The 27,904-nt window shown below is 47.3% G+C and overlaps 1 protein-coding gene across 3 annotated transcripts in view; it reads right to left on the reverse strand.

Moving 5' to 3' along the window:
* Positions 1-27,244, reverse strand: part of LOC137305972 (cytochrome P450 2F2-like) — a 30,228-nt gene extending 2,984 nt beyond the window's left edge. Inside the window, exons 1-9 of one of the 3 annotated variants that reach the window (XM_067974951.1) lie at positions 27,141-27,244; positions 26,776-27,038; positions 22,240-22,402; positions 14,688-14,837; positions 11,988-12,142; positions 5,890-6,066; positions 5,438-5,579; positions 3,971-4,158; positions 1,138-1,279 (exon numbers count right to left, since the gene is read on the reverse strand). In XM_067974951.1, the coding sequence (XP_067831052.1) occupies positions 1,138-1,279; positions 3,971-4,158; positions 5,438-5,579; positions 5,890-6,066; positions 11,988-12,142; positions 14,688-14,837; positions 22,240-22,402; positions 26,776-26,958 (1,300 nt within the window). In that variant the 5' untranslated portion in view covers positions 26,959-27,038; positions 27,141-27,244. Of the gene's footprint in view, positions 1-1,137; positions 1,280-3,970; positions 4,159-5,437; positions 5,580-5,889; positions 6,067-8,934; positions 9,484-11,981; positions 12,143-14,687; positions 14,838-22,239; positions 22,403-26,775; positions 27,039-27,140 lie in introns of those variants that run through there. The other 2 variants (XM_067974950.1, XM_067974952.1) reach the window with 2 other exon arrangements.
* Positions 27,245-27,904: the final 660 nt, after the last annotated feature.

Below are 27,904 nucleotides of genomic sequence, written 5' to 3' on the forward strand. Positions count from 1 at the left end.
AAAGCACCCCCGATGGTGGACTTCGAGCCTCATTTCCATTGACCCGCGGATTGTAACACTCAGCTCGCCGGCGAAGCATGTTCGAAGATTGGGCTGCAGCGATGCTAGTGCCGGTCCTCAGGTAAGAAAGGAAGGGGGTGCCAATCAGGTTGGGAAGGGTGAGCGGTCAGGCCAGCAAGGGTGGGTGATCAGATTGGGAGATAGCGGTGGCTGGGGGACGGGTGGGAAGCGGCGACCCATGTTCTTTTATGTGAGGTCGGGAAGGGCACTCCTGGTTCAGGTAAGTATATTTTATAAACTTATCCCTGTTAGGCCGCATGTAGGCCCGGTGTTCCTCAATATTTGTACGTCTTTAGAGCCTAATACCTGTTTCTGGCCTGGGCACTGCACACTGATTATTTGACCTTTACCAATATGGCGGGCTGTGCACTTCCCAGCTCACAATGAGTGTGAATTTCCTGCCCGCAATACTGGAGGCTTAGAAGGCCATTTTGTGCCCAAAAAATGGGTGCTGTGTGGCCGAATTTCTAGGTGAATGAATTCACCATGCCACTATTCAGGAATTTGTTGTTGAAAACTAAAAGACTTGTGTTTCTTTGGATAAAGAAGTACAAAGAATAATTGACCCATTACAGACTTTTCTCGATGTATATATGATTGTACTGATAGTATTTACCAGAAGTTTGTGCTTCATTTCTCTGTTTAGTTGTAAATAAGTGTTCGCTGTAGCAGCTGTAAACCTGAGCTCAGTCATTCTGAAGAGAGTTGTGTTGTGTAGTGCAAGATTATATTTAGTGCAGTAAGCCAGTGAGTACAAGTATTTGTCAAGCCTCAGGTCACACTACTCTACAAAGGCTGCAGCTTCCAGATTGAAGGAGATAAAGTCCACTTCTTGGAATGGTTACTGAAATGTTATAAAAGGAAATTATCCTCTAAAAATGTGATATTGTAACAGAGATCCCAGTGTATTCTGGATTGGAAATGGGAATATCGCACTGGTATAATGGGGTTGCTCTTTTGAACTTGGGATTACGATGTGTTGTTGTGGCAGAGTAGAGGGAACATTATTCTGTATTCGGCTACGCTCTGGGTGATCTGGTAGAAAGAGAAAAAGAATCGAAAGAGAGGAGTCTGTACCTGCGGAGAATGGCATGAAACTTTCATTCTTTTTGAAGTGTCCGTTTTCATCAAGGAAATGGTTTGGGTTAAATGATTCTGGAGTTTCCCACTGGCTGGGGGATTTCAGAACAGAGGAAAACACAGGTACCACACATGTGCCCTAAAAACAGAATTATCAGGAGTTCAGACAAGGAAACAAGCATAATGTACATCAGAAACACAAAAACTGGAGTGCATTACAACATCACAACATGACAAATGAATCAAATGACATTATTAACCCTCAGAGATTAGCTCTCTTGAAACAAAAACAAAAAACACCAGAAACACTCAGGAAGTCAGGCAGCATCATTTGAGAGAACACTAGCCAACTTTTCCAGTGCAGAACCTTTCCTCAGAACTCAAAGCTTTTACTGATGAACAGCATTTAAAGAGGAGCAGAACAGGGAAAGAGAGAAACACATACATACCAACCACACACACTGGAAAAAAAATAGAATGACATATCAACTGCTTAAGCGAAGAATAGGAGAGAGTTGAATGGCAGAGGTGATATCTGCAGAGGCAAAATGTGAGAAATCATGAAATAAAAGACATATGTAAGACAGTAGGTGTGAGAAAACTAAAGGGGAAAAGCAAGTAGAATGGGAATTATGAAAAACCAACAAAATGGAGCAGGCTCCAGTGGACCAGGAGTCTGGTAGAAGAAATAAGCAATTGTCATCAAGGGTACAGACCGTCTACTGCCAATGTAGATGGATGTGGTCTGAATTTGTTATAGCCAATGCTAAGATCGGAGAGCTGCAAAGTAGTAAGATGATGCACTGTTCCTTGAGCTTGCGCTGAGCTTTATTGGAACAGTCTAGAAGGCCAAAACAAAGGTCCGAGTGGCAGTGGGATAAAGATTTGAAGTGGCTAGTGATACAGAGCTTTTCGTTACCCTTGTGGACAGGACGGAGGTGTCTGGCAAAGCGAGCACCTAATCCGCGCTTGGTCTCCCCAATGTAGAAGAGGCTACACCGTTAGCAGCAAATACAGTATACCATGTTGAAAGATGTACATGTAAATCACTGTCACACCTGGAAGGAGGGTTTGGGTCCCTGGACAATGGTGGGAGGAGGTGAATGGGCAGGTGTTGTATCTCCATTGCTTACATAGGAGGTGCCAGGTGGTAGGGGTGATGGAAGAGTGAACAAGGATATCACGGAGAAACATTCCCTTCAGATTGCTGAAAGGGAAGGGGATGACAACGGAGGAGATCGCATTGGCAGAAATGGGTTAGATGATCTGTCGAAAGTGGAGGCTGGTGGGGTGAAAAGTGAGGACAATGGGGATTCTATCACTGTTTTGAGATGGGGTGATGCCAGAAGCAGGGAATTTGGATGGAATTGGTCGAGGTTTATAGCACCCATGGCGGAGGAGAAACCTTGGCTGAGGAGAAAGGATATTTCAAAAGCTCCGATGGGAAAGGTGGCATCATCAGAGCAGATGCGATGGAGACAAAGAAACTGGGCGATGGGAATGGAGTCCTTACTGAAGATGGGATGGAAAGAAGTATAATCTAAGTACTTTTGGGACTCAGTGGGCTTGTATTAGATGTTGGTGGAAAGCCAATCCTCAAAGACAGAAAGAGAGAAGTCCAGGAACGAAAGGGAAGAGTCAGAGATGGACCATGTAAAGGTAAGAGAGGGGAGGAGGGTCAGCGCAAGAGCAAGAATCAGCACTGACACAAGCATCTGTTAAATGGTAAAAGAGATCAGAGTAGATCCCTTGATGATTTAGTGCACCGTCTGATGTGGTATCAATTCATAGAGACCAGAAGGTCCCAGGTTTGATTCCTGATCTCGTCTGAGTTACCTGATCTTAGCTGGCTAAGGAGTGGAGATGCAACAATTGACCTCAGCATCACTGGGCTATGGATCAGTCAGGTTTCCCACTACAAATTGTTATCCAATAGAAGAGTGAACTTGTGAATGTTAGGTAAATGTTAGGTAAGCACACGATCAGGCTTGGTTGTGATGCCAATTACAGTAGAATAGCCTGCCACCATTGACCATCAAAGTTCACATGAATGGTACCAGAGGACTCTCATACCCAACAAGAATCAGCACCTTCTGAAGGGTAGTGTGAAAATTAGAATGGTATCATAAAAACTACTTTGAATGAGCCTGGTTAATGAATGTCATCTGTTGGAACAGACATGTTAGCTTGGCTCAGTTGGTAGCACTTTTCAGTTAGAATTTACTCATTCAAGCCCTATTCCAGAGGGGATTTGGTCGGTGGGGACTGACGATCTAGTGCACTACTGAGGATGAGAATTCAAACCAAAGCCCAATATCTCTTCCTTTGGTTCAGATCGGCAGTAAAGATCGCATGACACTATTCAAAAGTTCTGCCATTATATCATGGCTGATATTTGTACATCAACTCCATTTACCCACCTTTGCTCAGTCTTGAAATTTTCAGTTGACTCAGCATCCACATCCTTTTGGGGGAGTGAGTTCCAGATTTCTGAGACCCTTTGTGTGAAAGAATGCTCCCTGATTTCACTCATATTCTAGCTCTAATTTAAAGACAATCGCCCCTTTATGGATTCCTCCACCACAGAGAAAATATTTTCTCTGTATCAGCACAATTGAATCCCTTTATCATTTTAAAATGTGACTTCTCCTAGTGTTCTGGTCAATATTCCTCCCTCAACAAAAAGCACCAAAAACAGAGGAACTAGTCATACTTCTACATTTTCCCAAATAACAATAGTTACGGCATTTCAAAAGCAATTCCTTATGCGAAATACTTTGAGATATATTGACATCATATGGTGTGATACAAATATGGTTTTGATTCCAACCTCAGGAATCAGATATCCTCTGAATTCTATGTCTGTTGTCACCATGTGTGGGAGACCGATGGGAGAAATGTCGACGTATCGCTGAATCTCGTGTATGACAGCATCTGTGTACGGCATTTTTGCTCGATCTTCAATAGTGGGTCTTCGACAGGATCCAATCACCTCATCAATCTCTTGATTAATTTTCTCTGGGAGGACAAAAAAATGCAGCTTTTAAAAATATATTTAGTTTACAAACATCACTCGACCCACATCTTCTGTCACACTACACACCGTGGTCGACATTATATCATCTGACTGTCAGCTCATAGGACGGTCTTACCCGATTACAAGGGTGTGGGTTCAAGACCCATGGGGAATGAGAGTGTATTTGAGCTGATGCCTTTTTTCCTTTAGAAATCCAGGGGAAGGGTTAATTCCCATAGTCCAAGATGAGGTATACCAAGCTTGGGATTTTAAAGCCTAAAGATTTCAGGAGGTAGGGAGTTGTACAGTTTTGAGGTACTGGAAAAGTCATAATTTTTCAAAATTAAGTGGATGAGTCTTGATTTTGACACAGTGAAGATCCAGGGAAGAGCAAGATGTGTAGAATGGAGGATATGCAAGTTAGAAGGAACAAGAAAGGAAAGTTCAGAGCAGCAGTGACAAAATAGAGAAGGCATAACAGATTGTGATGGAGAGAGGGAGGTTGAAAGCTAGAGGTGAGAGGGTTAAGTGACCAGGTTTTCCTTGTATCCTGTCCATGTGTGTGAGAGAGCAGCTAGAAGAGTCTCTGCAGATATGGGTGCAGGATTCTAGTTGGACTTGAACTTTAGAGAATTAAGAGTGGTTGAGAAGTGAAGGAGTGTTCGTCAGGAAAGAAGAAACTGAGCTTGTTGGAGGCAGCTTCAGTGATGATGGGGCTTCCATCCGAGATCAGAGGACATAATGAGGCCAGGGAACAACACAGCACCTGACACACCCTAAACTAGCAATCTCACCGAGGCTGAGAGACATTATTGAAGCAGGGCAGAGGCACGTGGGGGGCCTCAATAATACGGAAGTATTAATATGGAGTGCTGCTCCAGCTGCACAAGGAAACCTTGGGGCTCCGCTGCCCTGGGCTTCCCCCCACCCCGCCCCCCCCCCCCTCCAGATTCCCAATGAGTTAATGCCAGGAACCATTCCACCTGCTGCCTGAAATACAGCTCCCGCTGCCGCCCTCCAGGCCATCCCTGCCAACTTTCGGCGGGATTCAGCATGGTGACATTTAAATGAAACTTGAACGTTAAAATTGCCCTTGGCCTCACGCTCGCTCCATTGTGGGCGTTCCCCTCCTGCCCCAGCCCCCACATGCTGCACTCCAGCTCCAGGTTAAAATTGGGCCCTGGGGGTCTGAATTGGAACATGTTCCATTCTCCCAACATTAACATCCCTTGTGTTGGTCTGTAAGAATGCACCCTCCAATTACTTCGTGACGTTTCTTACCCTGAATCTGTGGAAACTTCACCAGGACCTGGATAGCCCGTAGCAGCGTCACACCGATTGATTCAGTTCCAGCCATTATTAAATTTGTCACTGTTAACAACAAGTTCCCGTCAATGAATTCTGAGTTGGGCTTGTGTTTCTCCTGAAACAAGACAAATGCAATGTACTTTTAAAACATCAGTGTCTAAAGCCACTTTTACAGATTTCTGAAAGTCAAGTTGTGCTGTTAACCAATCTATTCAGTGCATTTTTTGGCTGCTTATGTGTTGGTATCAGTGAGGTGTTTACAACACCGGTTCCTAAAAAGAGGGTCTTGTTTAGCTGGTGGGAACCTCAGTGTAAGGCTGTCGGATTCGCCAGATCAGTGTCCAGGAAAACCCTTTCTTACCTTCGGGAGAGGAGGTGCGCAAATTGGAAACACATGAATGTAAAAAGAAAACTATTCCCAGTACCTCATCCATTTTGATGAGGAAGCTGTCGATATAATCCGTGGGGAAATCTTTCTGGAAACTCTCTTTGTGGCTTTGGATCATTTCTTTCACAAAAGTCCTCATGTTTGCTCCATTTTGGAAAAGCTTTTTGTATGTCCCAGGCAGGAAATCCATGATCTTTGGGAAGTTATTGTATACCTGCAAAGCAAACAATATTTTCATTAACACAGTAGTGCTTCTGGGCTCCTGGTGTCAATAGCTTAGTGTGGAGCAGATATCCTAAATGGGACACTGTCCAAGAATACAGTTTCACCTCCTGGTCTGGTGCTGAGCCAGAGAGACATAGAGGGCCCGATATTACCATGGCGGCGGGTTCGCGGCGGGGGGGGGGGCGATTGGGCGCGTGGGTAACGCGCCCGGTGAAATCAGTCTGCCCCGCGCGCAATTGCAGGCTGATTGGATCCACTTACCTGTTGTTGCGGGTTCCCCGCTGCTAAGCTGCGCGGCGGGCGGACTGTGCATGCGCAGTAAGGTCTGTCAGCTGGAGGAGCTCGATTTAAAGGGACAGTCCTCCACTGACTGATGCTGCAAAAATAGGAAAAATTACAGCATGGAGCAGCCCAGGGGGAAGGCTGCTCCCATGTTTAATGATGCCTCACTCCAGGTAGCATTGGATGGGGTAAGAAGGAGGGGAAGGACAGAGATCTTCCCCCCGGCAGGTGGGAGGAAGCGGCCTGCCTCTGCCACCAAGAAGGCCTGGCTCGAGGTGGCAGAGGAGGTCACCTGCACCACCAACATATCGCACACCTGCATACAGTGCAGGAGGCGCTGCAATGACCTAAGTAGGTCAGCCAAAGTGAGTACACTTACTCATTCCCCTACACTCCGTCTGCCACATCACCGCCCCCACCCCACATCTCTTTCTGCATTGCCAACACTACTCTGTCAAACACCCCTCACACCCACTCAAACCTCATCCTCATCTTACCTGCACTTACTCACCTCGCCAGTACTCATCCCGCCACTACCACTCAACCCAATCCTCATACAATCTCATGGCTCTGTCTCATACTCACCCTCTCATGCATCTCTTTCACAGTCAGCCTCACTCGACCTGCCACTACCTGTGCTGCAGCGTAAGGCAAACGTGTCGTGAGCATGAAGGGGATGTACAAGGGTGTTTGAGGGTTTGTCATGGTTTTTTACTTCTATTTAATTTCTGAGCAATTCACATTACATATTATATTGGCACCACTACTGTCACGTCTTTGCGAATCTTGTCTGGTTTGTGCAATAATGCCCTTTCCTGAGGATCCAATGAAGACCCACACCTGATGCCACCCATTGTGTCACTGCAGAGTGGGTGTAGGTGTATTTGCAGGGCTCTTTTGTGCAGACGACTGAGAGATGTCGGCGATGTCCCCGGTGGCACCCTGGAAGGATGCGGAGGAGAAGTTGTTGAGAGCAGTGGTGATTTTGACAGCAACAGGTAAGAAGATGGTGCTCGGGCCAGCCGGGAGCAGATCGGCATGAAGGAGGCTGCAGATGTCCACGACTACATGTCGAGTGACTCTGAGCCTCCGTGTGCACTGCTGCTCAGAGAGGTCCAAGAAGCTGAGCCTCGGTCTGTGGACCCTGTGGCAAGAGTAGTGCCCTCTGCGACGCATCTCTCTCTGCGGTTGTCCTCCCTCCTGCTGTGCAGGTGGATGTGTCACAGTACTGTGTTGTGGAGTTCCACATGTCAGAGGTAGACGGTGAGGCTGGTGATGCTGTTCGCCCTCCGAGGAGGTCATGACTGCAGCTACAGCGGCCCCCATCTGGAAGATGTACATCTGAGGGTGTCCGTAAGGTAGGTACATGTGTCTGGACACCGGGGTAAGTGTGCAAGTTGGTGAATTTTGTTGTTAGGATGAAGGTGGTGGAGGCCAAACTTTTTCCAAAGTGACAGAGTGGCCTCCTGCAATGAGTGAGGGTCTCCCCCCAACATATGTCAAATGGACCTTTGCAGCTGCCACAGGCTGATGGCTGCAACACGTCCATTTGAACTGGGAGTGTTTCCCCCAGTACGGGAAACAGTCCCAGTTGTTTGCAAAATCCCAACCCTCCTAAAATATCACATTAATCAGGTCTCTAAACGACCTGAAATACCAAAATAAATACCTTAAGTGGCACCCCGGTGGCTTTAATTGCCGGCGGGAGTTCCACATGCGGGGGCTGCGCGCGCATGTCAGCGCGTCAGTGGGGAACCCGGAAATGGGGCGGGTTGGAGCCGGACTCCGGACCCACCCCGGAAATCCCCGATTTTCGTAGCCCCCCTGCCAGGAACGCACCCGATCGCGGATGCTAAAATCGAGCCCAGAGAGTCTCTGATCCAATCCCTGATCTGGGCTGAGTCAGCTGATCCCAACTGGGGTAACACCTGGCACTAAGCTAGGCAGCCTGAAGCAACTAGAGTTGGGTAATAAATGCTGGCCTTGCCAGCGACATCCATGTTGCGAGAAAAATTTGCAGGGTTAGAGATTAGAGAAAACTCCCTCCCTTCCCCCTCCCCCTCCTTGATGGGTTGATGATTTGGAGATGCCGGTGATGGACTGGGGTTGACAAATGTAAGGAATCTTACAACACCAGGTGTTTTATTTGAAAACCACAAGCTTTCGGAGGCTTTCTCCTTCGTCAGGTGAGTGTGGGATTCCATGGAAGGTTACCGCATTTATAGTCAGAGAACAATACCTGGTGATTACAGATAATCTTTCCAACTGCCCGTTGTCAAGGCAACCAAAGTGTTCAGACAGAGAGATGTTACCTACAGGACCACCGAATATACAAACGGCCAGAACAAAAGACAGAGAGAGAGAGAGAAACATCCGAAAGGAAGAGAAAGACAGAGAATGACCCGTTGTATTAAAAACAGATAACTTTTTTTCGCTGGTGGGGTTACGTGTAGCGTGACATGAACCCAAGATCCCGGTTGAGGCCGTCCTCATGGGTGCGGAACTTGGCTATCAATTTCTGCGCGACGATTTTGCGTTGTCGTGTGTCTCGAAGGCCGCCTTGGAGAACGCTTACCCGAAGATCGGTGGCTGAATGTCCTTGACTGCTGAAGTGTTCCCTGACTGGGAGGGAACCCTCCTGTCTTGCGATTGTTGCGCGGTGTCCGTTCATCCGTTGTCGCAGTATCTGCATGGTCTCGCCAATGTACCATGCTCCGGGGCATCCTTTCCTGCAACGTATGAGGTAGACAACGTTGGCCGAGTCACAGGAGTATGAACCATGCACCTGGTGGGTGGTGTCCTCTCGTGTGATGGTGGTATCTGTGTCTATGATCTGGCATGTCTTGCAGAGGTTACCGTGACAGGGTTGCGTGATGTCGTGGATGCTGTTCTCCTGAAAGCTGGGTAATTTGCTGCAAATGATGGTCTGTTTAAGGTTGGGTGGCTGTTTGAAGTAGTGGAGGTGTGGGGATGGCCTTAGCGAGGTGTTCGTCGTCATCGATGAGATGTTGAAGGCTGCGGAGAACATGGTGTAGTTTCTCCGCTCCGGGGAAGTACTGGAACTCGAAGGGTACTCTGTTGGTTGCGTCCCGTGTTTGTCTTCTGAGGAGGGCTATGCGATTTTTTGCTGTGGCCTGTCGGAACTGTCGATCGACGAGTCGAGCGTCATATCCTGTTCTTACGAGGGCGTCTTTCAGCGTCTGTAGGTGTCCATCGCGTTCCTCCTCGTCTGAGCAGATCCTGTATATTCGGAGGGCCTGTCCATAGGGGATGGCCTCTTTGACGTGGTTAGGGTGGGAGCTGGAAAAGTGGAGCATCGTGAGGTTGTCCGTGGGCTTGCGGTAGAGTGAGGTGCTGAGGTGCCCGTCTTTGATGGAGATTCGTGTGTCCAAGAAAGAAACCGATTCTGAGGAGTAGTCCATGGTGAGCTTGATGGTGGGATGGAACTTGTTGATGTTATCGTGTAGTCTCTTCAGTGATTCTTCGCCATGGGTCCATAGGAAGAAAATGTCGACGATGTATCTGGTGTATAGCGTTGGCTGGAGGTCCTGTGCAGTGAAGAAGTCGTGCTCGAACTTGTGCATGAAAATGTTGGCGTAATGGGGTGCGAATTTGGTCCCCATAGCTGTTCCGTGTGTTTGGGTAAAGAACTGGTTGTCGAAGGTGAAGACATTGTGATCCAGGATGAAGCGGATGAGTTGTAGGATGGCGTCTGGGGATTGGCTGTTGTTGGTGTTGAGTACTGATGCTGTTGCAGCGATGCCGTCATCGTGGGGGATACTGGTGTAGAGTGCCGAGACGTCCATTGTAGTGAGAAGTGTTCCTGGTTCAACTGGTCCGTGGGTGCTGAGTTTTTGTAGGAAGTCTGTAGTGTCGCGACAGAAGCTGGGGGTTCCCAGTACGATGGGTTTCAGGATGCCCTCAACGTATCCAGAGAGGTTCTCACACAGGGTTCCGTTGCCTGATACGATAGGACGTCCGGGTGTATTGGCTTTGTGTATCTTTGGGAGGCAGTAGAAGTCTCCCACGCGGGGAGTACGTGGAATGAGAGCGCGTAGGATGCTTTGAAGGTCTGGATCGAAGGTCTTGATCAGTTTGTTGAGCTGGTGGATGTGTTCCTTGGTCGGATCTGCGGGTAACCATCTGTAGTGTTCCTGGTTGTCCAGTTGTCGGTATGCTTCTTTGCAATCGTCCGTTCTGTTCTGTATGACGATGGCTCCTCCTTTGTCCGCTGGTTTGATGACGATGTTGCGGTTGGTTTTGAGAGCGTTGATGGCGTTGCGTTGTGCTCGGGTGACATTCTGGACTGTCTTGTGAGTGCGGCTGATGAATCTGGCATTAACGCATTTCCTGACAGCTTGAGCATACATGTTAAGCTTAGGGCAGCGACCCTCCGGAGGAGTCCAGTTTGACTCTTCTTCGGTTCCTGTACCGCGGATCCCTCTGTCTGCTGTTCCGAATCGTTGATTATCTCATTGGGTTTGCTGCTGAAATCTTGGGATTTGTGGAAGAATTCCCGGAGCCTCATTCTCCTGATGAATTCCTCTGTGTCCACTGCGAGACCAATGGGGTCCATTTTGGTGGTGGGGCAGAAATTGAGCCCTCGGCTGAGAACTTCGATTTCGTCTGGTTGAAGGGTGTGGTCGGATAAATTGACGATAGACCTCCCTGTGGTTGCAACTGTGATACCGGGGAGGCTTGGTTGATGCTGGTGGTGATGCCGAGTTTCTCAAGCTTCCTGCTCTTGGTTTTCATGTAGGTAGCGTAGTTCCGTTGCCTCGTCTGTTTGGCGGTGTCTCGTAGCTGGTCTGCTGTATCCTGAGTACAGGTTGAGAGTATGGACTCTTTCTTGGTTTCGAGGTTGCGGCGTCTGCTGTAGAGTTGGTGTACGAGATGGTTGCGGAGTGTGCGAGAGGTACGACGGCAGAGTCTCTTAGCGTAATCTGAGTTGTATGTCGACTTGAGTGGGTTCGTGATCTGTAGTCCTTTCGGGATCTTGTCTGCTTTCTTGCAGCTCTGTAAAAACTTGATGTCTGTGTCTATATGCGCGATTCGCTCTGGATTTTTTATGCTGTTAAGAAACAGGAGGTTATTTAGTGCCAATCAGTGTTTTACACTGTGATGGTCATAATGCTTTACTCTTTGGATCAGTCTTGTTGCTCCTCTCTGCAACCTCAGCCATGCATGTATGTATTTTGTAATGTGGTGAGCAAAACTGAACAAAACTGAGAGAAGCCTGACCAGTGCACTGCAAAGCCTTAGCACAACCTCAGTAGATATGTGTTCTACTGTGGCTATACCTCTAAGAATATTAGCTTTTTTGTTGGTTAATTCACTGCCTTAGCTGGATGTTGAAAGTGACTAGTCCACCATTACTCCCAGAACCCATTCTACATCTTCCTTTGCCAATTCAGTTTAATTCATTGTGCATATATTTACATTTATCCATGTTAAACTTCATTTGCCATTTGTCTCCCAGTTAAATAATTGATCTAAATCCTTTTGCAAATCTCTTAACTGCATCCTCTCTCTACTGCTCTCACTATTGTAATGTCATCAGGAAATCTGACCATCTTACAGTCAATTTCAGTAACACCATGACCATAAAAGAAAAGGAAATACCTGTACCCAGGGGCTGCTTAAATCTCGACTGTTTCCTGCAATCAGCTCCAACAATGTGAGCAATTTTTTATCTTCATAATCAAACCGGTCTCCAAAGACAATGGAACAGATGATATTTGACGCTGCGCAGTTCAGCAGGAATTTTGGGCTAAAGGGGGTTTCTGATATCATTGAAAGAAAAGGCCAGTTAGAAAGGTGCACAGTGTTACACAAGCAACCCAGAGGCAGACATTAATATTTTATAGGTGTTAAAAATCAGAAGTTCCTGCAAGTAAACAGTGGCCTGGAAATTGGTTTAGATCCATTTTCAGACCTGAAATAGGCGATGTACTCAGAGCACACTGAGGCTTATCTGAAATCGGGCCTCGGGCTTCATCGCCATATTTCTGGCAAGCTGCGGGTGCCAATTGAGCATCCAGAGGCAGCTTTCCGGTTCAGAGTGGACCAGTTTGGGCTGGCACCAGTGCTCCAGTAGGTCTTAGGGGGAGGGAGGGAAGGCGAATGGGAGAGGGTGAACGCGGTCTGGCAGCAACATTTCTGCTCCTCCTGGCTCCACATCAAGGTAAGTTAAGGACCGCTGGCTAGGCTTCTAAAAACCCAAAATTCTGAGTGGAGAATGCCCGGCACATGCTCTGCTTAGTGCTGATGAATTTTTGCAAGAGGACCTTAAACAGGCGTTTGGCTCTTACCAGGACACCTGTTTTAAGGAGGTTGCCTGGGACGCCTGAAGAACACTCAAGCCGAAATATCGTCGGATGTATTTCAGGCATCCTAGGAGTGCGGGATGTAGCCCATTCAAATTGAACCTTTTTGCTCCCGCTTCTTGACTGAAAAACAGGCAGAACCAGGTCCAATCTCTCCAAGTGTCAATTAGCTATTTGTGGGGGCATTACAACTGAAACTGATTCTGTCCTCACCCGGTGTCCATATACATGCACTCACATTAAGGGGGGGTCACTGGATAGCAATTGGGGTCAAGTATTAATTTTTTTCCCAATCCAAAGGGCTGAAGCCCACCGTAGTGACCCCACCACCATTCCAGTTGGGACCAGCCATTTCAGAGGATTGAACCTGGAGCATTCCCGGTCTTGATGGGTTAAATTTTAACCCAGAGCTGGGAAGAGGGCAGAGGGAGAAAATTACTGATGGGAAACCCGGTACGGGTTTCCTGGATGACCTTACGATCATGGAGAAGAGGGGTGTCAATCGCACGTGTGGGATCGTTGCAGGTAGGCTTGTTGGGCCGGGGGAAGCACTCCAGCTTCTCAGGGCCCACAAGCAGTGCATTAAAGGCACTTACCTGCTGAGCCGGGCCTTCTTGCCTCCTGTCACATGGCATGAAGCAGAAGGCCCGGGAATCCCGACCCCCAGGAGTTAAAAATAAAACGCTGTCAAAGTGGAGGCCTGCAGTCTCCTTAAAAGCTTTCACCATCCATCCCGCCTCCTGAGAGTGGATTGGTCACCTACTCTCAACTCGCCTCTATTAAAACGAGTTGGAGGCAAGTTGGGGTTTTAGCTTTTTTACAATTTTTTACCTTCCCACCCGACCCCAACCCACCCGCTCGTGGGGTTAAAATTTAATCTTATGGCTCTGTTACTCGTTGCTATTAACTAGCTGACTCATCAGAACTTCCTTTATAACCTTTGGAATGTTGGCTGAGTTCTCTCTCTCCACCATCTCTTTTCTAATTGCAAAATAAATACCTACACATGCAGGGAACTCTATTTTCATTGACCAGTGCATGTCTGAACAGAAATTCCTGATTAACAAGGGAGTCAAAGATTATAGTAGGTAGACGGGAAAGTATGGTTGAGGTCAGATCAGCCATGATCTTATCAAATGGCAGAGCAGGCTCGAGGGGCCGAAAGACCTTCTCCTGCTCTTAATTCATATGTTCATATGCCTGTAGTATAACAGCCTCCTTGGTGACTGTTGATCATAGAATCATACAGCACAGAAGGAGGCCATACGGTCAATAGAAACAGTTGCTTATCAAAACTGCTTATAATTTTGAGCATCGCTATTAAATCTCCCTTTAAACTTTTCTGCTCTAAGGACGACAATCCGAGCTTCTCTAGTCTCTCCACATAACTGAAGTCCCTCATCCCTGGGATCAACAGGAAGTAAATTCATTTTATTTTCTCCCTTTCTCCTGAAGTCAATGCCTCCTGCTGGGTAGAGCTTCAGTTCTTCCCTCCTGTTCCTCATTAATGTCGGCAGGCTATTTGATGGTGGACGGCATCACAGCCAAGTTCAATCCTGCCTTCACCTGACATCCATAAATCACACTTTCCAGCAGGAGTCACTGGACATTGATCGGGTGTGGGAACTCAGACTGAATTTTCCTTTCCTTAACCCATGAGCGATAAAGTCAATGGTCATACTTCTGGTGCTGTCCAGACTCTTGAGGGATAAACAGACAGCAAATGCCTTTTAAAAAATAAATGATATTCCACTTTGTTCATCCAATTGTGTGCGTCAAGAAGTGATGGCATTAAATAACCTGATTTCTTTTATACTTCAGGTCAATTTTCCATCAAGGGCAAAGATAACTTCAGAACTGAAGCCATGACCTCAACCCTCTTTCTTGCACCCATTCCTGACTTCCCATCACCCTCATCTCTCACTCTTATCCCTGGCTTGGAACTTAGAAAAAGGTGGCAACTCTACTTCTAATCATTGAAAAGAATTCTCTAGTCAGATACCTTTCTTATTCCTGATAGCTGTAATCAGGAACTGTGCTTCTTCCTGGATCCGCTCTTCAATGCCCTTTTTCCCCATTCCAAAATTCCTCATGGTGCTGAGAGTGAATCTCCGAATCTGTTTCCATCTCTCCCCATTGCTGAAGACAAATCCTGCAACAGAGACGTTAACACGAGTGGAAATAACCTGGGATGGAATTCTCAATTAGCTGCGGACAAAATGTACTGAATATTTTTCAATTTCTTTTTCTCCCCTTTTCCACAGCTGCTGACAGCCTCCGACACCGTTCGCAACTTGGCATCCTATTTAACCCTGAGATGAGCTTCCGACCACATATCCGCTCCATCACCAAGACCGCTTACTTCCACCTCTGCAACATCACCCGTCTCCGACCTTGCCTCAGCTGATCTGCTGCTGGAACCCTCAGCCATGCCTTTGTTACCTCTAGACTTGACAATTCCAATGCTCTCCTGTCTGGCCTCCCATCTTCCACCCTCTTTAAACTTGAGCTCATCCAAAACTCTGCTGCCCGTATCCTAACTCGTACCAAGTCCCGTTCACTCATCAACCCTGTGCTCGCTGACCGACGCTGACTTCCGGTACGGCAATGCCTTGATTTTAAAATTCTATTCCTTGTTTCCAAATCCCTCCATGGTCTCGCCCCTTCCTATATCTGTAACCTCCTCCAGCCCTACAACTCTCCGAGATCTCCACACATGTCAGATATTCTCTAGCATACAGTTCAAAGAATGGCCATAGCAAGGACATAGAATCACAAAGGTTACAGCACGGAAGGAGGCCGTTCGGCCCATCGAGTCCGTGCTGGCTCTATGCAAGAGCAATCCAGCGAGTCCCACCCCCCTGCCCTATCCCCATAGCCCCGCAAATGTTTTCTTTTCAACTACTTAACCAGTTCCCTTTTGAAAGCCACAATTGAATCTGCCTCCACCACCACCCCCTCTGGCAGTGCATTCCAGATCCTAACCACTCGCTGTGTAAAAAAGTTCTTCCTCATGTCACCTTTGATTCTTTTGCCAATCACCTTAAATTTATGTCCTCTGGTTCTTGACTCTTCTAACAATGGGAACAGTTTCTCTATCTATTCTGTCCAGACCCTTCATGATTTTAAATACCTCTATCAAATCTCCTCTCAATCTTCTCTGTTCCAAGGAGAACAACCCCTGCTTCTCCAGTCCATCCACATAACTAAAGTCCCTCATCCCTGAAATCATTCTACAAAATCTTTTTTGCACCCTCTCAAAAGCATTCACATCTTTTCTAAAGTGCGGTGCCCAGAACTGAACACAGTACTCCAGCTGTGGTCGAACCAGTGTTTTATAAAGGTTCATCATGACTTCCTTGCTTTTGTACTCTATGCCTCTATTTATAAAGCCCAGGATTCCGTATACTTTCTTAACTGCTTTCTCAACCTGCTCTGCCACCTTCAACGATTTGTGCACATATACCTGCAGACCTCTCTGTTCCTGTACTCCTTTTAGAATTGTGCCCTTAGTTTATGTTGCCTCTCCTTGTTCTTCCTACTGAAATGTATCACTTCGCATTTTTTTGCGTTAAATTTCATCTGCCACATGTCCACCCATTTCACCAGCCTGTCTATATCCTCTTGAAGTCTTTGACTGTCCTCCTCACTGTTCACTATACTTCCAAGTTTTGTGTCATCTGCAAGTTTGGAAATTGTGCCCTGTGCACTCAAATCCAAGTCATTAATATATATCAAGAAAAGCAGTGGTCCTAGTACCGACTCCTGGAGAACACCACTGTACAACTCCCACCAGTCTGAGAAACAACCATTCACCACTACTCTCTGCTTCCTGTTACTTAGCCAATTTTGTATCCATGCTGCTGCCGCCGCCTTTATTCCACGGGCTTCAATCTTGATGCCAAGCCTATTATGTGGCACTTTATCAAACACCTTTTGAAAGTCCATATACATCACATCAACCGCATCGCCCTCAGCTACCCTCTATATTAGCTCATCAAAAAACTCTATATCAAGTTAGTTAAACAAGATTTGAGTTTAACAAATCCGTGCTGACTTTCCTTAATCAATCCACAATTGTCCAAGTGACTGCTAATTCTGTCCCAGAAATTGCGTTTCTAAAGGTTTGCCCACCACCGAGGTTAAACTGACTGTCCTATAGTTGCTGAGTTTATCCTTACAGTCTTTTTTGAACAATGGTGTAACATTTGCAATTCTCCAGTCTTCTGGCACCATCCCCGTATCTAAGATGTTTGGAAGATTATGGCCAGTACCTCCGCAATTTCCGCCCTTCCCTCAGCAACCTAGGATGCATCCCATCCGGACCGATTGACTTATCTACTTTAAGTACAGCTAGCCTTTCTAGTACCTCTTCTTTATCAATTTTTAGCCCATCCAGTATCTCAACTACATCTTCTTTTACTGAAACTCTGGCAGCATCTTCCCTGGTAAAGACAGATGCAAAGTACTCATTTAGTACCTCGGCCAAGCCCACTGCCTCGATGAGAAGATCTCCTTTTTGGTCCCTGATCGGCCCCACCCGTCCACTTACTACCCGTTTACATGACCAAGCGGCCGTTCCCTGACAGTTACCTCGGGAATGATGCTTGTTGTGGGGAGTCTCAAGTAGGGAGAGAAAAACAAAATAAGATCACACAAAACTTTCAGCAGGTTTTAAAATAGAATTAACCAGGTTGTGGTTACTTGGACTCACGGCAGAACGAGAGGACATGAGGGTCAATTGACAAGGCTTGAGTAGTTATGGTTAATCTGCTCATGGTCAAGATATGGCAGGATATTGGAACAAAGGGCATGGATTAAAGCTGGTGAAAGGAAAGTTTAGGACAAATGTCGGGGCAAACTTCTTCGTGCAATGCGTGAACGGTACGGTAGCATAGTAATCCAGAGGCCTGGACTAAAATCCAGAGTCATGAGTTCAAATCCTGCCACGGCAGCTGGCGAATTTAAATTCAATTAATTAAATAAAAATCTGGAATTAAAATACTAGTATCAGTAATGATGGCCATGAAACTACCGGATTGTCGTAAAAACCCATCTGGTTCACTAATGTCCTTTAGGGAAGGAAGCCTGCCGCCCTTACCCGGTCTGGCCTATATGTGACTCCAGACCCACAGCAATGTGGTTGATTCTTAATTGCCCTCTGAAATGGCCTAGCAAGCCACTCAGTTGTAAAATCTCACTACGAAAAGTCATAATAAGAATAAAACCGGACGGACCACCAGGCATCGGACCACTAGGCACCGGACACGACAACGGCAAAACACCAAGCCCAGTCGACCCTGCAAGGTCCTCCTTACTAACATCTGGGGACTTGTGCCAAAATTGGGAGAGCTGTCCCACAGACGAGTCAAGCAACAGCCTGACATAGCCATACTCACAGAATCATATCTTTCAGCCAACGTCCCAGACTCTTCCATCACCGGCAGGACAGACCCACCAGAGGTGGCGGTACAGTGATATACAGTCAGGAGGGAGTGGCCCTGGGAGTCCTCAATATTGACACTGGACCCCATGAAATCTCATGGCATCAGGTCAAGCATGGGCAAGGAAACCTCCTGCTGATTACCACCGACCGTCCTCCCTCAGCTGATGAATCAGTCCTCCTCCATGTTGAACACCACTTGGAGGAAGCACAGACGGTAGCAAGGGCACAAAATGTACTCTGGGTGGGGGACTTCAATGTCCATCACCAAGAGTGGCTCGGTAGCACCACTACTGACCGAGCTGGCCGAGTCCTGAAGGACATAGCTGCCAGACTGGGCCTGCGGCAGGTGGTGAGCGAACCAACACGAGGGAAAAACTTACTTGACCTCGTCCTCACCAATCTACCTGTCGCAAATGCATCTGTCCATGACAGTATTGGTAGGAGTGACCACCGCACAGTCCTCGTGGAGATGAAATCCCGTCTTCGCACTGAGGACACCATCCAACGTGTTGTGTGGCACTACCACCGTGCTAAATGGGATAGATTCAGAACAGATCTAGCAGCTCAAAACTGGGCATCCATGAGGCGCTGTGGGCCATCAGCAGCAGCAGAATTGTATTCCAGCACAATCTGTAACCTCATGGCCCGGCATAGTCCTCACTCTACCATTACCAACAAGCCAGGGGATCAACCCTGGTTCAATGAGGAGTGTAGAAGAGCATGCCAGGAGCAGCACCAGGCGTACCTAAAAATGAGGTGCCAACCTGGTGAAGCTACAACTCAGGACTACATGCATGCTAAACAGCGGAAGCAACATGCTATAGACAGAGCTAAGCGATTCCACAACCAACGGATCAGATCAAAGCTCTGCAGTCCTACCACATCCAGTCGTGAATGGTGGTGGACAATTAAACAACTAACGGGAGGAGGAGGCTCTGCAAACATCCCCATTCTCAATGATGGCGGAGTCCAGCACGTGAGTGCAAAAGACAAGGCTGAAGCGTTTGCAACCATCTTCAGCCAGAAGTGCCGAGTGGATGATCCATCTCAGCCTCCTCCCGATATCTCCACCATCACGGAAGCCAGTCTTCGGCCAATTCGATTCACTCCACGTGATATCAAGAAACGGCTGAGTGCACTGGATACAGCAAAGGCTATGGGCCCCGACAACATACCAGCTGTAGTGCTGAAGACTTGTGCTCCAGAACTAGCTGCGCCTCTAGCCAAGCTGTTCCAGTACAGCTACAACACTGGCATCCACCCGACAATGTGGAAAATTGCCCAGGTATGTCCTGTCCACAAAAAGCAGGACAAATCCAATCCGGCCAATTTCCGCCCCATCAGTCTACTCTCAATCATCAGCAAAGTGATGGAAGGTGTCGTCGACAGTGCTATCAAGCGGCACTTACTCACCAATAACCTGCTCACCGATGCTCAGTTTGGGTTCCGCCAGGACCACTCGGCTCCAGACCTCATTACAGCCTTGGTCCAAACATGGACAAAAGAGCTGAATTCCAGAGGTGAGGTGAGAGTGACTGCAAGGCAGCATTTGACCGAGTGTGGCACCAAGGAGCCCTAGTAAAATTGAAGTCCATGGGAATCAGGGGGAATACTCTCCAGTGGCTGGAGTCATACCTAGCACAAAGGAAGATGGTAGTGGTTGTTGGAGGCCAATCATCTCAGCCCCAGGGCATTGCTGCAGGAGTTCCTCAGGGCAGTGTCCTAGGCCCAACCATCTTCAGCTGCTTCATCAATGACCTTCCCTCCATCATAAGGTCAGAAATGGGGATGTTCGCTGATGACTGCACAGTGTTCAGTTCCATTCGCAACCCCTCAGATAATGAAGCAGTCCGAGCCTGCATGCAGCAAGACCTGGACAACATCCAGGCTTGGGCTCATAAGTGGCAAGTAACATTCGCGCCAGATAAGTGCCAGGCAATGACCATCTCCAACAAGAGAGAGTCTAACCACCTCCCCTTGACATTCAACAGCATTACCATCGCCGAATCCCCCACCATCAACATCCTGGGGGTCACCATTGACCAGAAACTTAACTGAACCAGCCATATAAATACTGTGGCTACAAGAGCAGGTCAGCGGCTGAGTATTCTGCGGTGAGTGACTCACCTCCTGACTCCCCAAAGCCTTTCCACCATCTACAAGGCACAAGTCAGGAGTGTGATGGAATACTCTCCACTTGCCTGGATGAGTGCAGCTCCAACAACACTCAAGAAGCTCGACACCATCCAAGATAAAGCAGCCCGCTTGATTGGCACCCCATCCACCACCCTAAACATTCACTCCCTTCACCACCGGCGCACTGTGGCTGCAGTGTGTACCATCCACAGGATGCACTGCAGCAACTCGCCAAGGCTTCTTCGACAGCACCTCCCAAACCCGCGACCTCTACCACCTAGAAGGACAAGGGCAGCAGGCGCATGGGAACAACACCACCTGCACGTTCCCCTCCAAGTCACACACCATCCCGACTTGGAAATATATCGCCGTTCCTTCATTGTCGCTGGGTCAAAATCCTGGAACTCCCTTCCTAACAGCACTGTGGGAGAACCGTCACCACACGGACTGCAGCGGTTCAAGAAGGCGGCTCACCACCACCTTCTCGAGGGCAATTAGGGATGGGCGATAAATGCCGGCCTTGCCAGCGACGCCCACATCCCGTGAACGAATAAAAAATTTTTTTAAAATGCTTCGAATGGTCGTTGAGTAGAGTAATGAGAGAGGCAACCTTAGGTAAGGGGGTTCTGACGAAGGGTCACTGATCTGAAACATTAACTCTGTTTCCTTCTCCACAGATCGTGCCTGACTTGCTGAGTATTTCCAGCATATTCTGTTTTTATTATGCAACAACCTTAGACTCATTCACTGAGCAGTTAGATGGTGTGATGGGGGAATGTAAGTTTTCTTTCTGGATGGATGAGTTTAGATGGGCCAAATGACCGCCTTCATCAGTACCTATTGTGTGAACACAAGAGTCGAGGAAGTATGTGGAACAGTCTCATATCACAAGCAATTAATGCAGTGTTGGTTGTCTGGTTAGCCATAGGCTTTGAGCTTAAGGACAAATGGAGGGAGAGATCATTTTATAATTATGTAACAAACTTTTGTTTCTTATTTACAAAAACCTCTCTCCAGTTTTCTCCCCCTCCCTTCCTGAAGGCATTGGTTGGGGCATGGTTTCAATATGTAAGCTTTAACAGTGAGTGTCATCAGGGTATTTGACCAGCAAGTATCACAGCTGAGTCTGATCCTGTACCACATCTGACCTCCATGCGCGCTTAAATCCAGCAATGATCAGGAGTGGACATTCTGACTGATTTCACCCTCCCTAACCTAATGGTCTTGAGGACAATTGTTGCACCCCCTACAGCTTCCTAGTGTCAGCTTGGCTCAGTGATGGCACTCTGAGTCAGAAGGTTGTGGGTTCAAGGCCATCTGTAGGACTTGAGCATGTAACATAGGCTGATGCTTCAATGCAGCCCTAACTGCCTGGTCAGGTGGATGTAAAAGGTCCCATGGCAGTTCAGAAAACAGCAGGGGAGCTCCCTAGTGTCCTGGCCAACATTTATTCCTCAAATAACACCACCAAAAACATATCTCGTCATTTATCTCTTGCTGTGCACTAATTGGAGCCCACGTTTGCCTACATAACGACAGTGACTATATTTCAAAAGTAATTCATTGGTTATGAAGAGTTTTGGGATGTCTTGAGGTTGGAAAAGGTACTTTGTAAATAGAAGCTCTATGTTTTTACGATTTGCTGAAAGCAATGGATTGAATGACATTTTGTTCCTCACTTTTTAAAATTAGGAACAAGGAGCCATAGAATTAAGATTATCACTGGAAGAATGAGGGAGATGTTAAAAGAAATGTTTTTATACTGGTAGTTATTAGAACATGGAATGTTTTATTACAAGTGGCTATTGAGATATGGGGAAAGGGCAGGGAAGTGGGATTGGAGTAGGTAGCTAGCACCGGCACAAACTCAATGGGCCAAATGGCCTCCTGCTGTGCAGTACATTGATCCTCAGATCTCAGAATGGCAAGTGCAGTGACAATAACTTGAACAGAGAGTAAAAAGATTTCTCACCGTAGCCGTTTGACATTCTTTTGAAGACAGGTAAGAGATACCTGCCGCTGAAGTCGTGCCCTCGCTCGACCAACGCTTCCGTGATAGTCTCAAAGCCACACAGCACCACTGCAGGGCAGCGGCCGAACCAGACGGTGAATATGGGACCATACTGCTCACTCAGCTGCGGAGACAAGATAGATAAATAACAACAGTTAAAAAAGGTGCCACACCCTGTAGTTCATCGACATCTAGTATAGAATCTCTTCCCGTCATGTCTCTAGCACTAAGCTTGGCTCAAATAAAAAGCGCGCACACTAACCTGGGAGCAAAAATTAAATTTCACCCTGACAGAATATTTTCTAGTGTTCAGCTTTCCTTTCCTGAAAGCGCTGACTCCTTGTGGGGTACAGTGGAGACAAAGTCCCGTCTTCGCACTGAGGACACCATCCAACGTGTTGTGTGGCACTATCACCGTGCGAAATGGGATGGATTCAGAACAGATCTAGCAGCGCAAAACTGGGCATCCATGAGGCGCTGTGGGCCATTAGCAGCAGCAGATTTGCATTCCAGCACAATCTATAACCTTGTGGCCCGGCATATTCCTCACTCTACCATTACCAACAAGCCAGGGGATCAACCCTGGTTCAATGAGGAGGTTAGAAGAGCATGCCAGGAGCAGCACCAGGCATACCTTAAAATGAGGTGCCAACCTGGTGAAGCTACAACACAGGACTACTTGCATGCTAAACAGCGGAAGCAACATGCTACAGACAGAGCTAAGCGATTCCACAACCAACTGATCAGATCAAAGCTCTGCAGTCCTGCCACATCCAGTTGTGAATGGTGGTGGACAATCAAACAACTAACGGGAGGAAGAGGCTCTGTAAACGTCCCCATCCTCAATGATGGCAGAGTCCAGCACGTGAGTGCAAAAGACAACGCTGATGCGTTTGCAACCATCTTCAGCCAGAAGTGCTGAGTAGATGATCCATCTCGGCCTCCTCCAGATATCCCCACCATTACAGAAGCCAGCCTTCAGCCAATTCAATTCACTCCACGTGATATCAAGAAACGGCTGAGTGCACTGGATACAGCAAAGGCTATGGACCCGACGACATTCCGCCTGTAGTGCTGAAGGCTTCTGCTCCAGAACTAGCCGCACCTCTAGCCAAACTGTACCAGTACAGCTACAACACTAGCATCTACCTGACAATGTGGAAAATTGTCCAGGTATGTCCTGTCCACAAAAAGGAGGACAAATCCAATCCGGCCAATTACCGCCCCATCAGTCTACTCTCAATCATCAACAAAGTGATGGAAGGTGTCGTCGACAGTGCTATCAAGCGGCACTTACTCACCAATAACCTGCTCATCAATGCTCAGTTTGGGTTCCGCCAGGACCACTCGGCTGCAGACCTCATTATAACCTTGGTCCAAACATGGACATAAGGGCTGAAATCCAGAGGTGAGGTGAGAATGACTGCCCTTGACATCAAGGCAGCATTTGACCGAGTGTGTCACAAAGGAGCCCTAGTTAAATTGAAGTCAATGGGAATCAAGGGGGGAAACTCTCCAGTAGCTGGAGTCATACCTAGCACAAAGGAAGATGGTAGTGGTTGTTGGAGGCCAATCATCTCAGCCCCAGGACATTGCTGCAGGAGTTCCTCAGGGCAGTGTCCTAGGCCCAACCACCTTCAGCTGCTTCATCAATGACCTTCCCTCCATCATAAGGTCAGAATGGGGATGTTCGCTGATGATTGCACAGTGTTCAGTTCCATTCGCAACCCCTCAGATAATGAAGAAGTCCAAGCCTGCATGCAGCAAGACCTGGACAACATCCAGGCTTGGGCTCATAAGTGGCAAGTAACATTCGCACCAGACAAGTGCCAAGCAATGGCCATCTCCAATAAGAGAGAGTCTATCCACCTCCCCTTGACATTCAACGGCATTACCATTATCAAATCCCCCACCATCAACATCCTGGGGATCACCATTGACCAGAAACTTAACTGGACCAGCCATATAAACACTGTGGCTACAAGAGCAGATCAGAGGCTGGGTATTCTGCGGCGGGTGACTCATCTTCTGACTCCCCAAAGCCTTTCCACCATCTACAAGGCACAAGTCAGGAGTGTGATGGAATACTCTCCACTTGCCTGGATGAGTGCAGCTCCATCAACACTCAAGAAGCTCGACATCATCCAGGACAAAGCAGCCCGCTTGATTGGCAGCCCATTCACCACCCTAACATTCACTTCCTTCACCACTGGCGCACAGTGGCTGCAGTGTGTACCATCCACAGGATGCACTGCAGCAACTCGCCAAGGCTTCTTCGACAGCACCTCGCAAACCCACAACCTCTACCACCTAGAAGGACAAGGACAGCAGGCACATGGGAACAACACCACCTGCACGTTCCCCTCCACGTCATACACCATCCCAACTTGGAAATATATCGCCATTCCTTCATTGTCACTGAGTCAATATCCTGAAACTCCCTTCCTAACAGCACTGTGGGAGAACCTTCACCAGACGGACTGCAGCGGTTTAAGAAGGCGGCTCACCACCATGTTCTCAAAGGCAATTAGGGATGGGCATTAAATGCTGGCCTCGCCAGCGACGCCCACATCCCACGAATGAATAAAAAAAAGCCCTTGGAGGGTTGTAGGCTTGGACGAGGTTATAGAGTTAGGAAGTGGCGAGATCATTGAGGGATTTGAGCTCAAGAATGAGAATTTTGAATTTAAGGCGTTGGTGCACCAGGAGCGAGCACAGGGTTGATGGCTGAATGCGACTCGGTGCAATTTAGGATATGGGCTTCAGAGTTTTGGATGAGCTCAATTTTCTGAAGGGTGGAAGATGGGAGGCCAGCCAGGAGAGCGTTGGAGTAGTCGAGTCTGGACGTAACAAATGCATGGATGTGTGTTTCAGCAGCAGATCGGCTGAAGCGGGGGCGGAGACGGGCAATATTACAGTAACGGAAGTAGATGGTGATCTTGGTGATGGAGAGGATATGGGCTCAGAAGCTCTGCAGTGGGTCAAATAGGACAAAAGGTTGCAGACAGTCTGGTTTAGCTTGAGACAGTGGCCAAGGAGGAGGATGGAATCAGTGTCTAGGCAATGGAGTCTGGCGGGGGCTGAAGACAATAGCTGCGGTCTTCCCAATGTTTAATTGGAGGAATTTTCTGCTCACCCAGTACTGGATGTCAGACAAGCAGCGGGACAAATCGATGACAGTGGTAGGGTCGAGGGAGGGGATGTTGAGGTAGAGCTGGGTGTCGTCAGCATACATGTGGAACCTGACATATTTTTGGATGAAGTAATGTGGGGCAGCATGTAGATGAGAAATAAGGGTCCAAGGATAGATCCTTGGGGGTCTCCAGAGGTAACATTGATGGAGCAGGAAGAGTAGCCATTGCAGGAGATTCTCTGGCTAGGACTAGATAGATAAGAAATGAATCAGGCGAGGGCAGTCCCACTCAGCTGGACAACGGAGGAGAGGTGGTGTGGTCAACCGTGTCGAAGGCTACAGACAGATCGAGAAGGATGGGGAGAGATCGTGCACAGGATGTCATTTGTGACTTTGATTAGGGCCATTTAAGTGCTGTTGCAGGGGAGCCCTGATCTGCCCTTCTTTACCTCGCCGTGGGGTGCTCAGGTCAATTGTAGAGCTCCACCGAAATCAGCTCACTCAGACCGAGGTCACATCTCGGACATCCCTGATTCATACTTTTGTATTGCAGAAAACCTATGTTGGTGCCAGTTTTGCCCTCCATTGCTGGTAAGCTGCAACTGGTGGGTAAACTTGCCATGATTTGCAAAAGCCGGCAGCTGGAAAAGTCTCTTACTAAGTCTTGTGCCCACTAGGAATGAGATTGAGACTGCCCACACTCATTTCACACAGAATGTTTACAGCCAACAGAGGAGATTTCATCGTATCAGTCCGGGCTGGATTTGAAACTAAGGGTGATAGGTCCTTTTTCCCAAAAACTTGTCTAGATTTTCTTTCAGTGGAAGAAATTCTGTTGAAAAGTTTTGTGACTTCGTCATTGTGATCCTATACCTCGTGACTCTTGGAAAAAAAACATTTGCAGGGCTGAGTGGATAACCATAGTCTGTGATACTGGGTCATCCAGACCCAGAAAGGTGCAAAGTTCCATTCTTGGACTTTGCAAATCAGCTGATCTCAGTTAGGATGGTGATAGGGGCACTACCATCACCCTCAATATCTCCAGAACGAAATAGAAAATTAAATCAGCCAGCCTTCTAATCCTGAACGTTATTCAGTAATCCCGGCTGAAAAATGTGCATGTTTGGACATTGGTTAAGGACAATATTGGGCTCAGCTGTGACTCCCCCTTAGTAGGTCATCAAAACTCACTAACCCAGGGAAACAGTTTTAGAATGGTCTCTTGGGTGAGGTCCCCAGGGGTGACTGACCCCTGTGGATTTGTACCCCAGGTTGAGTCAAAGCCTTCGGGGAGGAGGGGAAAAAGTTGGAAAGAAAAAAGACATTTGCATTATTTAGCGATTTAAAGAAACAGAAGTTCTTACCTTGATGAGAGATTTGTGAGGTTCTTTTATATCCATTTGGAACAAGTTGCCAAGAATTGGAAAAGCAGGAGGACCTGGGGGAAGCCTGCCTTTGTGTGGCTGTTTGCTTTTAAGGAACCACACAACGAGCAGAATACTTAGCAAAACAAAAAGCAAAGTTGTTCCTGGGTTGTTTAAATCCATGGTGATAGCGTAAGGAACGCGGAGAGATTCCAGCAGGAGCAATAATGGCTGGTATCTGGTCCTGATACTTGAAGCACTGTCTGCTGGGGAGAAATAAAGAAAATAACTTTCATCTGATTAAAGCAAGAGTTCAATGAACTGTGTCAACAGCAAAGCCAGGAGCTACAAGAATAAACACCCACCAGAACAGCAAACTTGTCTTCACTTCAGTTGAATGAGGGAATTTAAAGTCTTGACTAAGCAATAGACCAGTTCGTTCACTAGTCGATGATAGCCAAATGACCTTGCTCTTCAGACTATTTATACAGATCAAAAATATGTTAGAAAAGCTCCAAGCCAATTGCTGAGCCATCCTGTGGGGTTTGTAGTCTGTGTTTTGTTTTGTTTCAGAGAGTTGAGTACCTGCCAACCTAGAAAACTAACAAAAGTTGACATGGGCTCCAAAAATTTGACAACCCAAGAAGAACCCTGATTACAAGCCTGTGGCTTTGTAACTCAAGCTGTGCGTAAACCCAAAATTGCTCCCTTGTAATAGGGAGGGGGGATATTAACAACATGAAAGGCTGAAGGGGGAATCTTAATGTTGAAGGTGCGTAATCGGTGGCACATTGCTAAGGATTCCGAAATATGACCCCTTGGAAAACGTTGAATTCATGCACTAAATATGATGCATTCTGGATGATTTAAGCACTTTTATATTTCACAATTAATAGATTTTTAATCTTTTAAAAATAAAGTGATATTTGGATTTTCAACCTGCCAACCAAGTCATCATATAGCCAGAGGTACCCCAACACTCACTTCCCCCTCATGCCCAGTTCAGAGGCACTGGTTTATAGTGACTGAATAAGACAAATTGTGTTCTTAGTACATGTGAGTACGGGATTTTTACCAGAGTTTTGGAGCTCATATTCCATGATTACTTCTATGTTTCCATGTAACCCGC

Source organism: Heptranchias perlo, chromosome 41, assembly GCF_035084215.1.
Source record: "Heptranchias perlo isolate sHepPer1 chromosome 41, sHepPer1.hap1, whole genome shotgun sequence".
Lineage (NCBI taxonomy): Eukaryota > Metazoa > Chordata > Chondrichthyes > Hexanchiformes > Hexanchidae > Heptranchias > Heptranchias perlo.